Raw genomic sequence first — 16,976 nt, forward strand, 5'->3', positions numbered from 1 at the left:
GTCTACTTACCCCAGACAGGGAACTCACAACAGCCCAAAGTACACCACCATAGCCCATTGAGTGTGAGCTATTGAGTTTTGTTGGGCTTGCTTATAGGTATATGGGTAAGGGATTACTCACAGAAGCTGAAATGGTTTGAAAGCAGCATCACCAGGGCCTACCCCAGCATAGGGGACAGCTCACAAAAGCTGGGAAGCCTGGATCACACTTGTACAGCCTGTAGGCAGCTCAATAGGTTGGTCATGGACTGTCCTTTCAAAGTGAATCTGGGGGTTGGGGATTTAGCTCAGTGGTAGAGCACTTGCCTAGCAAGCCTAAGAAGCACAAGGCCCTGGGTTCGGTTCTCAGCTCTGGAAAAAAAAAAAAAAAAGACAAAAACCAAAGCAAATCTGGTCTAAACCTCTTGCAGGCAGCTCTGCAGATTTTTCTCTTCTAGGCAGCTAGTCTGGTCTCAGTGTCTTCTGTGCAGTTCAGCTTTGTCTCCTGGCAGAGAGGGGACTTAGTGAATCTGGTTAGTTTCAGGGACTTCCTGAATGTATTTTGTGTTGCTTACCTTCCTTCTTAAAGTACTTTATTTCTTTTATTTATTTTTTCCTTTTCTGTTTTTTTCTTCTAGTTTTTTGAGACAGGGTGTGTGTGTGTGTGTGTGGAGGGGGGGGGTCTTGGCTGTCCTGGAACTTGCTCTGTAGACCAGGCTGGCCTCAAACTAAAAGAGATCTGCCTGTGTCTGCCTCCTGCGTGCTGGGATTAAAGTGTATGTATGCTTTCTTATATTTTGAAAAGAAAGCTTAAAGTTTAGTGGTAAAATTCCTGCATGCCTCCGGACCTGATTTGGGCCCTAGGAACCCCTCCCTTCTTCATTCCTAACCTCACTTCAGTGATTTCAAGTAAAAAGTGTTAACCAGTATACCAGATGTGGATGGCAGTAAGAAAAAATGTTTAAGCTCATCTCCTGATTGTTTGGCCCTAGGGAGAGACAGATGAAAAGAGCCCAAACTGGTTTAAACTGTGACCTGTCTGGACAGGAGAGCAGAAGGAAGCAACTGATTGAGGTAAGCAGAGAGGGTAGATCAAGAAAGTCTGGATGCCCTGCTGAAATTTCTATTTTGGGAAATCCATTCTGGGATTGTGGGACTGTGGAGAGAATGAGGAGATTTGAGTTAGGAGGGCATGATAGAAATCAGGAAGAGAAATTGTGATAGGGGCCAGTGAGATGGCTCACCAGGTAGGGGTGCTTGGCACCAAGCTTGAGGACCTGAGTTCAATCCTTGGAACCAATCCTCTCCAGCAAACAGTCCTCTGAGCTCCTACACATGCACACATAAATAAATGAAGAAAAAAAAGCATCTTTAAATGAAAGAAAAGAAGGAAGAAGGAAGGAAAGAAGGAAGAAAGGATAGGTTGGAAAGTTAGTTCAGTCCCCAGCACCTGTATATGGGAGCCTGTGACCACCTGTAACTTCAGCTCCAGCAGATCTGAGGTTTCTGGACCCCGCAGGCAGCTACAGTCACGTGCGTATACTTCCACTCACACATATACACATAATTAAAAATAATAGAATTTTATTTATGTGCATTGGTGTCAGGGTGTTGGATCCCCTGGAACTGGAGTTATGGACAGTTATGAGCTATCATGTAGATGCTGGGAATTAAACCCAGGTCCTCTGAAAGAGCAGCCAGTGCTCTTAACCTCTGAGCCATCTTTTCAGCCCCAGCTACTTAAAAATAAATAAGTAAACAAAGAGACATTGTAAGATAAAATTATGATGGCCGGAAGTGGAGCACTATCGGAGGAAGAGAGAAACAACTGTGAAGACATCCTTGGCGACCAGAAGAAAATGCATAGGCCCAAGGACAGCCTCAAGCTGCTATCTGACAGCTCCTGGGTGAGAGGCCCTTCTCTTCAAGAGGAGGAGGAGGAGCACACCGAAGAGCAATGTGGTTGCGTAGTGACAGTCCAAAAAGAAGAGCAATGTGGTGGTTGCGTAGTAACAGTCCAAAAAGTAGTTGGATTGGGCGCCTGGTGAGTCAGCGCTAAGTCAATCCTGTCCTGACCCTGCTCCTGCGATCCAGCCACTCTAAGGAAGAGAATCTGACGGATAACCTGGGGACCCAGCATTGCACGGGCAGAAGCAGCCCCCACCTCTGGGCCCGGAACCTTCGGCCGCCGCCACCCGCATTCGCGGCGGGACACGACGTGAGAACCCCTCCTCTGTTGCTAAGGGGCGGCCCGGAAGTGACGCTTTGTTGACAGCACTCAGGCAGCCACAGGCTCTCCTAGCCGTCGGAGCAGGATCGGGGCGGGGGAGGGGCTGGGCCCGGAGCCAGTAGCCGGCGGCCCTAGCCCAGCCGGCCGCCCGAGGGCAACTGAACGGCCTTGTCCCGGGCTCCGGCCGCTGCATTCTCGCCCTGCCCCGCCCCGCCGACCGGTACCCGAACCGGATCCGACCTCCTGCGGCTCTCTGGCCACCGATTCCCCCGGGCCGCAGCCTCCGCCTGAAAACCTGCGAAGCATCCCGTCTTCCCGCTGAGGGCCGCCCCCTCCTAGGGTATGTCCTAAATGGCGAGGCAAGAACGTACCTGCATCCTCCTCTTCCTCCCGCCTCAGGGTCTAAGCCTTGCCGCTGCGACTGCTGGCAAAGGTCTACCTCGGCCAGTGGTGGGATGGCGTTCGTCTCCTGCCGCCCAGGTCTGAGGAACCTGCCTTGAAAACTGAGCTCTCTCCCTCAAGGAGAACGACGCTCACCCCTGCAAAATGGGGGATCAACGTAGGGCTTAGAAGGGCGGCCTCTGCCCCTCCTACCTGTTGGATGAGTTTTGTTCTCCTCCCAGCCCCCAAGCCGTGCCACTTAAAAGCTTAAGGATGGTTTGGCTGCTGGATCAGCTCCCAAAATGGGATGACAAGGTGCAAGAGAGTGCAACAGGGTCGGAAAAGGGCGGGTGGGCTTGCAAGCTTAAGACCAAGGGCGTCCTATGTGAGGGAAAAGTGAAACTGACTGGTCTGGCCAGCTCTGGATGGAACTTGATTTGGCTGCTCTTTAACCAGAGGCAAAGATTTCTCATGTTTGCTTGTGCCTTGTGAGAGAATGTTAAGGTGTAAGTGTGTGTCTGGGGTGTGGGTGATGGGGGGTGCCTAATGCCAGGGAGAAGCTGGCTCAATAATGTTTCTGACAGAATGCTTCTCTTCAGACTTAAAGTTAGAGTGACCATGGGCGATAGCATTGAGAGGGATCATGGGAAGCTATGCTTAGACCAAGAGGTGGCTATCAGATGTGAAGGGTCGCTGTGCTTTGGCTTATTCAGCAAATAAATGTACAACGTGTTAGTAATAGGTTAGTAATAGAAAGGTAGAGCAGGGGGGATCAGAGACTGGGACCTTTCTATAGAAGGTGGTCAGGGAAGCCCTCTAATAAGGTTGCTGTCTGCGCAGAGATGACTGAGATAGAAAGACATTACAGCTTTCTGGGAGCACAGCATTCCACCGTGGGTGCAAAGATCCCATGGTGGCAAGAGAACCTGCTTGGGTCAGAATGAAGGAGGCAAAGTGGATGGCAGGGAAGTCAGCTGGGAGCAAATAACAACAGGGAGCATGTTAGGGGCTGTCTTGTGATGCAGGACTGACTTGGAATTGTTGAAATGTTGGAGAAAATGCAAAATTGTCTGGGGAGACAGGTGACCACTGTACTTTGGCCCTGTGCCCTTTTGCCGTCTGTGCTGACCGTCAGTGACAGAAATCTTGAAGACAGCACTGCAGGCAAGTCATGTCACTACTGTTTCCTCCTCGTCGTCATAATGTGAGCAGGGGACCTTCTGCCTCAGTTTTTCCACCTGTAGCATAGGACTGCTAAGTTGAAGAGTGCACGAGTGGCAGTGTGGAGGGTACATGACGATAAGGATCTGTCCGCCACGCGACCTTTCGAGCATCAGCTGGTAGTACTGCCAGCTGTCTGACTCCTGTAGAATGTGTAGGAGTACCGGAGGAAGCTACATAGAATCTGACGCCACTCACTGGGAAAAGTAATGGCCTGTTCTCCAGGCTGTCTGGGAACTTGGCCTTCATTTTGTTTTGTTTTTTTAAGACAAGGTTTCCTTCTGTAGCTAGGCAGACAACTAACTGTACAGCCCAGGCTGACCTTGAACTCAGCAGTCCTCAGCATTCTAAGTGCTGAGATTGTAAACATGAACCACTAACTCATAAAAACTGGTCGAATTTGTTTGTTTTGAAGAAGTTTCATGTAGACAAGGCTAGCTTCAGACTCACTTTGTAGACCGGGCTGGTCTTGAACTCACAGAGATTCACCTGCCGCTGCCCCCGAGTGCTAGGGTTGTGTGTGTGTATCACCATGCCCAACCCAATGGGGACTTAAAAATCAAGTCCTGAAAATCCCCATTCTGTCACATAATGTAAGCACAATGATGGTGCTGTCTGTTGACTTGCAGACAGATTGGAAAGGGCAGTATTAGGCCTGCCTCTGGCATCAAGTGTGGGGTCAATTACAGGCAGAAGCTGTGGATCCTGAAGGTACCTGGCACAGGCTGCAAATTTGCAGCCTTCTAGGAGAACAACCACAGATCTTCCTCCTCACTCTAACTACATCATCAGGCCTGGGTCATAGGCTGAGCAGGACCAGAGGATTTGAAAATGCAAAAGCAAAGGTAGGGGGTGTGGCTTAGTGATAAAACACTTGTCTAGAGTGCATAAGCCACTGGGCTTCATCCCATGCACCACAAAAAAAAGTAAAACGTAAATGTGTGAAGTTAGAGCACTTGGAAGCCAAGAGCCTACATAACAGAAAGCTTCTATGACCAGAACCCCAAACAGGGGAACCAGGATGTAGACCGTTCTGCTGCCCTGTTGTTTTACATACGCAATGGACCTTACGTTCCGTGTGGACCTCAATTTTCCTATCTTTACACTGAGAATGGTGTCTTCTTGCCCCTGCTGCCTCTGGAGAGCTTAGGAGGATGAAATGAGACAGGTGGGAGAAGAATCAGCTCTTCACTGACACGTTGCAGTGGTGAATAGCACTTCCTGTTATAGTTGGAGCCATTGGGTTGCAGGTACATCTCAGCACAGGACTGCTCTTTGCCTCCTGATGTTTATTTTTAACACTTACTTATTGAAGAGCCACCGTTTGTGGGTAGAGGTCAGAGGACAACTTATGGGAATCTGTTCTCTCCACCATGAGGGACCAGGGGCTCAAACTCAGATTTTCAGCCTTGCCAGCTGGTACCATTAACCACAGAGCCATTTTACTGGCCTCTGCCTTCAGTGTTTTTTTCTTTAGCCTCAGTGCTTCAGCTGTTTTTTTACTCCAGAAATGTGAGTTCAGAGACCCCTGTGGACTCAACTATTTGGGGACCAACATCAAATCTGGTTCATTCACTGGAGCTGGTTTTCTGGCTTCAGAAGTGAGCAAAGAGCTGGGGATATGGCTCAGACAGTAAAAATGCTTGCCTTGCAAGCATGAGGACCTGAGTTCAATCCCCGGCATCTGCATACAAAAGTGGTACAGTGACATGCTCTTGTAATCCCAGAGATGGAGAGACAATGACAAGAGGATCCCAGGTAGCCTGTCATTTGCTTATTGAATAATGGGGGTCCCGTGGCTCAAGCAGGGTCCTTGCCTTTAGGAAGCTTCTAGCCCTGGCCCATGGTGCCCATAGAATTATTACCACAGAACCAGATCATGTGCTGTCGGTACTCAGGATGCGTGGAGTTGTAAGGAGGTGGTGATAGCACAGAAGGGAAGGTGAGGCTTGCCTAAGACGTCAGGGGTGGCACCACTGAGAACAGACCTGGAAATCTTGAAACCCTAGTGTTGCCCTGCTGAGCGGAGAGCACCTATCTATACGCACAGAGAGTGTGCAGACTTCTTGGCACACAGCCTCAGCTACCTTACCTGCAGCTCTAGATAGAACCCTGTCTCCTGTGAGGGTGAAGGGACCTGGTGCACATCCAGTGCTGAGCAGTGTGGGCATTCTCAAGTTTGATTGCACAAACAGAACCCACGTAGTGTGACTCTCAGCCTGTCCCCATCCTTGTCTTTTTATCGAGAGATGCCAGCAGCCCAGTGGGCATGTGCACCCTCCCTCGTTCTATCTCCCAGCATAACGACCTGCCGATATAGTCTCTAGACTTCTGTCTCTAGCACTCCCCTGCACCTCTGTTCTCTAGAGTCCCCTTTGTCTGGACTATCTTAACAGCAGCTTTCTGTCCCTAATCTCCAGCCCAGGACCATTCCTTCCTGGAAAGCATTTAACCTCTGTAAAAAGGGTTTGGGTTCCCCGAGCTCATGGGTTAACCTTTCACACAGTGGGCACTGCTCCAAGGTTTGGATCCTCTGGCTCCCCAGACTCTCTGTCCCTTAGATGTCAAGATGCTCCCTCCTCTGATCATTGGTTACTTTCTTTCATGTTTGTTTGTTTGCTTATGTTTTTCTTGCTGTTGTTGTTGTGTTTTTTTTTTCTTTTTTGATTTTTGTTTCTTTGTTTTGTTTTGTTTTCCAAGGGTTTCTCTGTGTAGCCTTAGCTGTCTTGGACTCTCTTTGTAAACCAGGCTGGTCTCAAACTCAGAGATCCACCTTCCTCTGCCTCCCAGAGTACTAGGAATACTAGTTGCGCCCAGCTGGTTTTGGTTTTTTGAGACTACCTTTCTCTGTTTAACAGCCATGGATGTCCTGGAACTCTGTAGACCAGGCTGGTCTTAAATGCACAGGGACCCACCTACCTCTGCCTCCAGAGTGCTGGGATTAAAGGTGTGTGCCACCACTCCCAGCAAACTCACTTTCTTTAGCCAGTTTGTTAGAGGGGTGGAAAAGTGTGATTGGTGAGCACTTAGATTTACTCCCTTACCCAAAGTCAGTGTTGCTGTCACAGGCTACTTTTGTGTTAGTTGTGGCTCTCAGTGTCTTCATCAGCAAACGACTAGCAGTCTCTACCTCAGAGTACCATCATGAGATAATCCTAGCAACATCAAACCTTTGTTCCGCCCAAATGCCAGGCACTAGTAGGCACCAAGGATGTGGGTGTGGGTGCAAGCGCCAGTCTGTCCTCTGGAGCTGGCAGCTGGGGGGAGGGTTATAGACAAATTGTTATGCAAATCAATAGCTCTCTATTGGTATAAAGTACTGGGATGTGATGTTTGGCTGGTTAAATAAGAAACCGTAGGACGTAAATTCTGGAAGGAGCTGGGTACCCGTCTGGAAGCACCCAGCTTGGAGGTGGTACAGTGTGGGTGGCTGCCTGGGCTGCTGTTGGTTTTTCTCTCTCATTTCTTCCACTGCCCTTCCCCCTGCCTGTAAGAAAAGAGACATGGGGTTCTTGCCCTCTCGTCGTTATCAATAGCAGAGTCCAGGCTGTCCCCAGTTGCCAGAATTCCAGATGGCTGGAACCTGCCTTGAGAGTGAAGATCCTTAAGACTCCAAGGGGTGGAGTGGTGGGGTGTTGAGTGTCTAGGCTCTGGTGCCAGATGAGGGCAGCTCCCATCTCAGCTCCCTCAGGCTCTCCCCCATCACCCCACCCCCAGCCGCAGGGTCAGCTCGTCGAGGAGGTGACCACAGGTGGCACCATTCACCCAGTCTGTCCTCTGGAGTTATTTGGTGACCTAGGCAACTAATATTGTGGTGTCCTTTCCATGTGTGCAGCCCAGATGGAGCAGGGGAGCTATCTGAGGCTTGGGCTCAGTCCTGCAGAAAAGGCGGCTCCTTCCCGGCCAGTCACAAGGTTCTGTTGTGGTCCATAGGGATTCAGCAGTGTTCTAGTGACAGTGAACCCATGCTCAGGCATGGTGAGACTCACATCCTACAAGTCCTTTGTGGTTCCTGCTTTGTAAAAATGTCCTTTCCCCCAAGTCCTGTGATTACCATTCAGTGCCACCTGTGTTCATTTAAACAGTAGCCATGGGTTTGGGTTTCAGTTGTCGGTGCCTGCAGCCTATGCACCCAATCCTTTCAGTCATTGCACTATTTCTCTTCTTCCCACCAATAGAGCTTAAGGCTTATCTTGGGGGTCTTAGCTAAAATGTCAAGCCTTCCCTGACACTCCAGCTTAGAGTGACACAGGCCCTTCCCCATCCTGCAGAGCACTATTCTAGTGATGTGCCTGCATCTGTGTAGTTTTTTAGGTAGCTGGTTGTCTCCTTCTCATCCCAGAATGCTTCATAGTGGCAGGACCTTGTCTGCTTGTTCAGTGTAGGACCTGTGTCCTCAGTAGCTCATGGCTGGGTCCATAGTTCTAGGGAAGCACTGCAGAAACAGTAGACCAGCAGGCAATGGTGGCGTACCTTTAATCCTAGCTCTCAGGAGGCAGAGGCAGGCAGCTCTCTTGATTTTGAGGACAGCCAGGGCTACATAGAGAAACCCTGTCTTGAAAAAAACAAAAAAGAGAAAAGAATCAGACAGCCTGGCAACTGTCCTCAGTTCATCAAGGAAATAGTAGTAATAAACTGGCACCTGTATTGGGCTATGGGGACTCTGAGCAAGAGTGTCCTAACAGCAGGGATGCCTCTCTGGACACTGGAATGGTAAGAAGGGCTCAGTAAGAGAATTCAGACAGTGCTTTATAGAGGCAGGACACTCACTAGTTGAATTTGGACAGTCCTAGTAGACAAGTAGACAGAGAAAGAACCTAGTGTGGGGCTGCAGGTGACTAGACCTGGGGCTTTTGCCATTCGGTGGAGGAGGTAGGCTAGAGGGGTCAAGGAACTGAGGAGGCCAGAAAGGTGGTCCCTAGCAGGGCTGGCCTCGATATGCTGCTTTCTCTGGTATTAGCAGACAGAAGACCATACTCTTGAGAGCCTGTAAGTGAGGAAGGTCATCCCAAGGCCCAGGCAAACCACCATTTGTGCCATTCCCAGAGATTGTTACATTGCTACTGGGACAGCTGAAACATGGGCCTTGTGGGAGGCCAGGGTCAAGGGAGGACAGATTCTACTTGACAGGGAAGTGAGGGTTAGCCTGGCAGAAGGTGGCAATGGGAATCATAATAGCTGCTTTAAAAAAGAAAAGAAAAGAAAAATAACAGAGCCTCAGAGATGGCTCAACAGTTAAAAATACTTGTTTGAGTCCCAGCACCCACATGGTAGCTCACAAACATCCGTAACTCCAGTTCCAGGGAACCCGGTGCCCAGTTCTGACCTTCAAGGGCACCAGGCATGCATGTGGTACATGAACATACAGGCAAGCAAAACACATATCTAAAATAATAGAAAGAAACCTAAGAAAAAATTAACTGGGGCTGGAGAGATGACTCAGAGGTTAGGAGCTCTGGCTGTTCTTCCAGAGGTCCTGAGTTCAATTCCCAGCACCCACATGGTGGCTCATACAGTCTTTAATGGTATCTGGTGCCCTCTTCTGGCCTGCAGGTGTACATGCAAGCAGAACACATAATAAATAAATCTTTTTTAAAAAGCAAAAATTAACTATGCTTTTTAGGGGTGTTTGATTTGGGTTAGTTGGTTTGGTTTTTCAAGACAGAATTTCTTTGTATATACCTGGCTGTCTTGGAACTAGACCAGTCTTAACTGATTTATTTTAAAAAAGGTGCATACTGTTCTTACAGAGACCTGAGTTCAGTTTCTGGCACCTGCACCAGGCAGCTTACTGTGGCCTGGGGGTTCTGTCATTCTCTCTGGCCTCCATGTGCACCTGTATTCATGTGCATAACCACACACACACACACACACACACACACACACACACACACTGTAAATTATTATTAGGGTTGGGCATAATGGCACATGCCTTTAATTCTAGCAGCTCTATAAGTTCAAGGCCACCTGGTTTATCTAGAGAGTTCCAGGTCAACCAGGTCTATATAGTGAGATTCTGTCTATAAAATAAATATAAAAAAAAAAAAAAAGCAGGGGCTGGAGAGATGGCTCAGAGGTCAAGAGTACGGGCTGTGTTTGCAAAGGTCCCGAGTTCAATTCCTAGCAACCACATAGTGGTTCACAACCATCTATAATGAGATGTGGTGCCCTCTTCTGGCTTGCAGACACAAATGCAGGCTGGGCAGAACACTATACATTAAAAAAAAAAAAAAAAAAGCAACAGCAAATGAATAGCTTCCACTGAAGATAGAACCTAGTGTCTCATACGTTCTACACAAACATTCTACCACTGAGCTACCTACTCTGTGTGTTTATTTTATTAATACAGGGTTTTCTTAAGTTGCTCAGGTTGGTCCTGAACGTGTGATCTTCCTGCCTCACCTCACCAGTGCAGGCAATGTTGCTTCTTGCTCCAAGTTCTCAGTAGCTTAGAAAGCTCAAGAATGCACATAGGATACCCAAAAGATGGGCAGTGCTGAGCCCACACCCCTTTGGAGCCTTCCTCTAAGGCTGTGGTCCTCGACCTTTCTAATGCTGGGACCCTTTAATACAGTTCCTCATGTTGTGGTAACCTACAACCTTAAATTTTTTTGGTGCTGCTTTATAACTGTAATTTTGCTATTGTTGAGATGATTCTCAACAATTCTAATGTAAATGTCTGTGTTTTCTGATGGTCTTAGGTGACCTCTTGTGAAAGGGTTGTTTGACCCTCTCGAAGGGGCCAACACCCAAAGGTTGAGAACCAGTGTTCTAAGGGATGATGTGACAGAGCTAAAGACACCAGTTTGTACAGAGTAACCTTGAGTCTCTGAACTTGAGTATCCTTATCTGTCAAACATGTTTGTTGAGTGCTGTGGGAAATGTTTTCCCAGCACTGTCTCCCCAACTCCTCCAGCCATGGCAGGAAAATTATCATCCTCATTTTTCCAGATGAGAACACTATGATATTAGAGGTGACATTGTTTACCAGTGAAGTACAGACTCGAATCAGAACAGAGATCTCTGTGTCTGACCACAGAACCTGTACTTTTGGGTGGGATCTTGGAGGTTGGTTGAGCCCAAAGTCTCAAACAAGGTAAGCATTGGCTCTCTCACTGCACTACAACTCCAGAACACTAAAACTTTTCTGAAGTTTAGTGTCCACGTTGATTTGAAGGCTGGGTTAGGTACCAGAATCTACAGATGCTCAAGTTGTTCTATACATAGTACAGTACTTGCACAGAACCTACACAGTGAAGCAACCTTCGGTTCTCTGCAAGAGCAGAACACACTGTAAGCCACTGTACCATCTCTCCAGCCCCTAGAAATTGTTTCTAAGATATTATGAAGGTTCCATTTGCAATTACTGCAGCCAGTATGATGCTGTAGTAACTGGCTTATCACCAGAATGCATCCAGATCCCATTCAAGTGTGGACCCCTTTGGTTGGTGTCAGTCATGTTTTTGTTTGTTGCTTTGTTGTTTGAGACAAGGTCTCTCTGTGTAGTCCTGGCTGCCCTGGAGCTTGTTGTGTAGACCAGGCTGGCCTTGAACTCACCGATAACTACCTGCCTCTGCTTTCCAAGTTCTAGGACTAAAGGTGTGCACAAGCATTTTTAATCTCTTTATTGAGTTATAGTATATTGTGAATGTTGACAGTGAAGACTCCTGTGGGTCCGCTCAGAGGAAGGACCCGAAGCCCATCCATACCAAGAAACATCCTTTCAGGCGTACACATGGACCCAAACATTCTTGCTAAGGAGACAGTCGTATCCCTATGTAGACTTCCTCATGTATTAACGGAAAGGAATGTAACTGAAGCAAACACAGTGTCTTCTTGTTTCTGATTCTGTCCTTGTCACACTGTGAGGGTCATCCAAGTTGCTGACTGTATTCTCATTGCAGTGTGATAATTAAGCAAAATATATACTATAATTATCCATTGCAATGTCAGTAAACAGTCAAGGGTCTCTTCTTTTAGGGCCCATCAGGTAGAATACTGCTTTGAACATTTGAAGTTTTATTTATTATTAGCTATGTGTGAGAATGTGGGTGTGCACCTGCCACAGTCCCCTGTGTGGAGGTCAGAGGGCACCTTCTGGGAGTCTGCTATCTCTTCCACTGTGGGCTCTAGGGCTTGAACTCCCCTCAGGCTTGCATGGCAAATACCATGACCCTATTTGCAGGGATGCATATGCATCTCTGTTGGGTATATTCCTGCAGGCAGACTTGCGAACCCTTCAAAGTACAGTCCTGCTCAGGGTCAGTCAGTATTGTTTAACAATCCCAGTTGAACAGCACTTTATACTCCCACCGGCACTTCCATGTTTTCACCAGTGCTTGATGTTTACAGTTGAGCTGCTTGGCAATAGGAAATGGCATCTCATTATGGTTTGGTGTGCATTTCCCTGACCCTGATGGAGCAAGATGACTGCGTGCCTGCTAGGGTCGTCTGCCCACCTTGGCACTGGCGCCTTGGTGCTTCTCACTAGTCTATAATGTTGTCTATGTATTTTGAATGTATGGGCCTAAAGGTGTGCAGCACCATGCCTAGCTGGTGCCAACCATTCTTAATTTCTTTATTGAACTGTGGTGCACATGTGACTGCGGACAGTGAAGACTCTGTGGGTCCGCTTGGAGGAAGGACCAGTTAGGCCTGTGTAGTCGGGCTCCCTTGTCTTCCTCCTCCTTCCCCTCCTCAGTCCCTTCCCCCTCAGTCCCCTGAATCTCCATTATGCTTCCTAGGCTTGAGCTTCATGACCCTGTACCTTAGTCTCCTCCCAAGTTCTGGGATTGCAAGCACATTGCCAGGCCCAGTCTATCGGAGTCTTTCTGTCTGTCGGAGTCTTTCTGTGAAGTCCTTGCCTACTGTTATGTCATAATGTGCCCTTTACTTTAGACCTGTAGTGTATTTGGAATTAACTTTGTGTATGAACAGAAATTTCTTCGCTCCAGTGCATACCAGTTTAACCAGTTTAACCTTTTCTCCCTTATGGTTGGCATTTTTTGAGGCCTGTTAAGAAATCTTAGGGGAGTGGCTGGAAAACTGGCTCAGTCGTAAGAACATTGCTGCTCTTGCAGAGGACCTGGGTTTGGCTATCAGCTCCCACACAGAGGCTCACACGTGCCTGTAATTTCAGTTCTAGGAGACCCAATTTCTTTCCTGAGCCCTGTGGGCACTGCCTGCCCTGGATCTGGAATTCTGGTTAGTTGTGAGAATTGAACCAAGGGCCTTTGTGAGAGCAGTAGATGATGCTCTTACCCACCAAGCCATCTTTCCAGCTGGCAAGACTTCACTGTATAAACTAACAGTTTCAGTGTAACTCACACCATGCATTCCAGCCATTTAAAGTATCCAGTCTGTGGTTACGTGGGACCACAGTGTGCCCCCATCACTGGCATCACTCCCAAAGGAAACCCCATCTTCAGGAGCAGTCATTCCCACTTCCCCTCACACTCATCTCCTTCTGTCTATGTAGATTTGCCTTTTGTGGCTGCACATTCCATAGACTGTAATTGGTTTCTTCGGTTATCGTGGCCCAGTGTTATATGAATACTTTTTGTGACTGGATAATATTAATTTTTTTTTTTTTTTTTTGAGTCAGGGACTCAGTCTATAGCTCAGGCTGGTCTGGAACTCCTGGCTCTCCTGCTTTTGCCTCCCAAGTGCTGGGGTTACAAGTTTGTACAGCCTTTTAAGTTGCTAATTTGAATGTGATGGATGGATGGGGCTTCCCTTTCCCCACTCAAAAAGTGAGATATAGGCTCTCATCTGCAGCTCATTTGGCCTCTTTTCTTCTTCCCAGGTTGTGGCTCTGCCAATGATCTTGTGATTACTGGGAATTTATAGTTGCCCTGTGGGCCCTCTCCCTAGAGTGGCCTGCCGCCTGCCTTCTCCCAGCATGGCGTCCGACACACCTGAGTCCCTGATGGCCCTCTGTACTGACTTCTGTCTCCGAAATCTTGATGGCACCCTGGGCTACCTGCTAGACAAGGAGACCCTGCGGCATCCAGACATCTTCTTGCCCAGCGAAATCTGTGACCAGCTGGTCAATGAGTGAGCAAGGGACTGGGGCAGGGGAGGAACCAAATGTGGGGAGTGAAATGTGAGCTGGAGATCAAGATTGTGTGTTCAGACAACCACAATGGAGAAGTGGCTGTGAGTGTGACAGTGAGGGATAATAATGGTGTGTACATGTTGTCACAGAGATATGGTTGCATATGCATTGGTGTGTGCACATAGGTGGCACACATGAAGGAATGGGCATACATACACACATACACACATTATGTACCACAGAACGTGTGTGAAGCAGTATGTGTGTGTTTAAGGATGAATTAATATAAAATCCTGCATGTAAATCAGGGCATTATGTGCTACCCTGTGTGTGTGCTCACACCTGTGCCTGTACCTCTGAACTAAGCACATGTATGTTTACATGTGTGCCGAGACCAGAACAACAGGCCTGTGATCAGAGACTGAATCATCCAGTCTTTAAACAGCCTCCTGGTGGACTCCCACTGCTTTGGGTGCCTATAGGACAGTGTGCACATGCTCTCTGAATGCCTGGCTGTATACCAGCTATCCCAGTGGGAAAAGAGTTTCATGGCCACATGGAAACTAAGGGCTGAGACTCCTGATGCTGTTCTCAGTATTTGATGTGGGCCAGGCATAGGGTTGGACACAATCGCTTATACCAGAATGCAGTGCATCTCACAGATGACAAGTCCAGGGAAGTTCAGTTACTTGTTTCCCAGGTGGAAGCAGCCTATCCATGATCTGGGTTCCATAGTGCTTAGAGCTTCCACAACTTTTCTTTCTTTCCTCCTCCTTCCTTTTTGGTTTTGGTTTTGGTTTTTAAACAAACAAGGTCTCACTGTGTACCCTTGGCTGACCTGGAACTCACTTCATAGACCAGGATACTAAGCTAGGCTTGAACTCGGAGATCTGCCTAGCTGTGCCTCCCATGCTGGATTAAAGATGTGCAGTACCTTGCCCAGTTCTTGTCTTTTGTTTTTGTTTCTGTCTTTTGAGACAGGCTTTCCTCTTTGTAGCCCAGGCTGTCCTAAAACTTACAACCAGTCTGACCTCCAACTCAGAGATTCACCTGCCTCTGCCTCCTGAGTGCTGGGATGAAAGGCGTGTGCTACCACCCCCTACCCCAGGCTGGCTCTTCTTTTTTAAAAAGAGCCATCATGTAGATGCTAAGAACTGAACACCAGTCCTCTCTAAGAACAAGTACTCTTAATAGCTAGATATCTCTCCAAGCCCCTAGCCCAGGATTTCTGCATAAATGGGTGTCTTGTCTAGATAGGGTTACACTGACAGCTTCCTTTCTGCCTAGCACCCCGCTCTAAGCTCAAAACCATTTTACTTAATTTGCCTGCCCTAAGGTGCCAGAAGGCTACTAAGGAAAGATGAGTCTGGACTGAGGTGGTACAGACCTGGCATGATGGGATGTGTCTGTGACAGGAAGACACTTGTGTGTCAGGTGCACGTTTAGGCTGCTGAAGGGAAGTGTTTGGGGCTTGCTGTTGCCCTGAGGACCATCTTTTGATTCTTGTCCCCTGAGGCATATGGTATAGTCAGAATCTAAGCAGGTGTTGGAAGAGAGGACCAGAGGTGGTCGTTGCTTGAGTGATCTCATAAGCCCTCTGGCATGTGACATGGGTTCAGAAGGCAGCCCAGGCTCCTAGGTACTCCCTGAGCCAGGTTTGCTTCTTTCCCAGATATGTGGAGCTGGTCAGTGCCGCCTGCACCTTTGAGCCACACGAGACCTTCTTCAGCCTCTTCTCAGATCCCCGCAGCACTCGCCTTACTAGGATCCACCTCCGGGAGGACCTGGTGCAGGACCAGGACCTGGAAGCCATCCGAAAGCAGGTGAGGCCTCTTGATGCTGTGAGACTCCACCCACCCCTGGAAGCCAGGCCTGGGGTGGCACAGGGTGGGCAGAGGAGCTGAGGCTGCTGTGGTACTCCAGGACCTGGTGGAGCTATACCTGACCAACTGCGAGAAGCTGTCTGCCAAGAGCCTGCAGACGCTGCGGAGCTTCAGCCACAGCCTGGTGTCCCTGAGTCTCTTCGGCTGTGCCAACATCTTCTACGAGGAGGACAACCCAGGGGGCTGTGAGGACGAGTGCCTCGTCAACCCCACCTGCCAGGTGCTGGTCAAGGACTTCACCTTTGAGGGCTTTAGCCGCCTGCGATTCCTCAACCTGGGCCGCATGATTGACGGTGTCCCTGTGGACTCACTGCTCCGGCCACTCAACTCACTGGCTGCCTTGGACCTCTCAGGCATCCAGACAAGCGATGCCACCTTCCTAACACAGTGGAAGGACAGTCTGATGTCCCTTGTGCTCTACAACATGGACCTTTCAGAAGACCACATCCGGGTCATTGTCCAGCTACACAAGCTTCGGTGAGCTGCCCCCTCAAGCATCCAACACAGCAGGGGGAGGGCAGAGGGTGGAGAAAGGTGTTGTCAGTCCTGGGTTCATCAGCCACAGCAGGGAACCCTTGAACAGAGGGAGAGAGCCCACTCCTTACACCACATACTGGAGCTGGAGAAAGGGGATTTAGGGCACCTGAGTCTCAGCAGGGTTTTCCCCCAGAATTCCCTAGAGAAGTTGTGACAGGCATGGGCCCTCCCCTGCTGTGGCCTGAAGGAAAAAAAACCCTGATCTGTGGCCCCACCTGACCTCCAGCCACCTGGACATCTCCCGAGACCGCCTCTCCAGCTACTACAAGTTCAAGCTGACTCGGAAGGTGCTCAGCCTCTTGGTGCAGAAGCTGGGGAACCTAATGTCTCTGGACATTTCTGGCCACATGATCCTAGAGAACTGCAGCATCTCCAAGATGGATGAGGAGGCAGGACAGACCAGGTGGGTGCCCAGCTCTTTGCCTGCTGAGAGGATGTCATTCTGCAAGCCCTGACCAAGAGCCCTGTGCCAAGTACTTTGCTGGGTGCTAGAGATAGAAAGCAAGTCAGTTGAGCCCAGCATGGTGATGCACACCTTTAATGCCAGTACACCAAAGACAGAGCATGCTCATCTCTATGAGTTCAAGGCCAGCCAGGGCTGCATAGCTTCAAGAAGAGAAAGGTGGCTCATCAGTTCAGAGCATGTGTTGTTCCTCGAGAGGGCCTGAGTCCCAGCACCCACATGAAG

General features: G+C 48.8%; 1 protein-coding gene across 8 annotated transcripts in view; it reads left to right on the plus strand.

The window, feature by feature from the left end:
* The window catches only part of Zer1 (zyg-11 related cell cycle regulator), a 44,147-nt gene that overhangs the window by 15,205 nt on the left and 11,966 nt on the right, over positions 1-16,976 (plus strand). For 3 of the 8 annotated variants that reach the window (XR_008719312.1, XM_055599774.1, XM_055599768.1), the window contains exons 1-5: positions 2,189-2,549; positions 13,617-13,867; positions 15,541-15,691; positions 15,792-16,228; positions 16,515-16,691. Coding sequence is in view for 7 of the 8 variants with exons in the window: in XM_055599774.1 (XP_055455749.1) it covers positions 13,713-13,867; positions 15,541-15,691; positions 15,792-16,228; positions 16,515-16,691 (920 nt within the window). In the remaining variant the exon portion in view is untranslated. Of the gene's footprint in view, positions 1-971; positions 1,054-2,187; positions 2,550-13,616; positions 13,868-15,540; positions 15,692-15,791; positions 16,229-16,514; positions 16,692-16,976 lie in introns of those variants that run through there. The other 5 variants (XM_055599770.1, XM_055599769.1, XM_055599772.1 and 2 more) reach the window with 4 other exon arrangements.

The sequence above is a fragment of the Psammomys obesus genome, unplaced genomic scaffold, assembly GCF_907164565.1.
Source record: "Psammomys obesus unplaced genomic scaffold, mPsaObe1.curated_primary_1811, whole genome shotgun sequence".
Taxonomy (NCBI): Eukaryota; Metazoa; Chordata; class Mammalia; order Rodentia; family Muridae; genus Psammomys; species Psammomys obesus.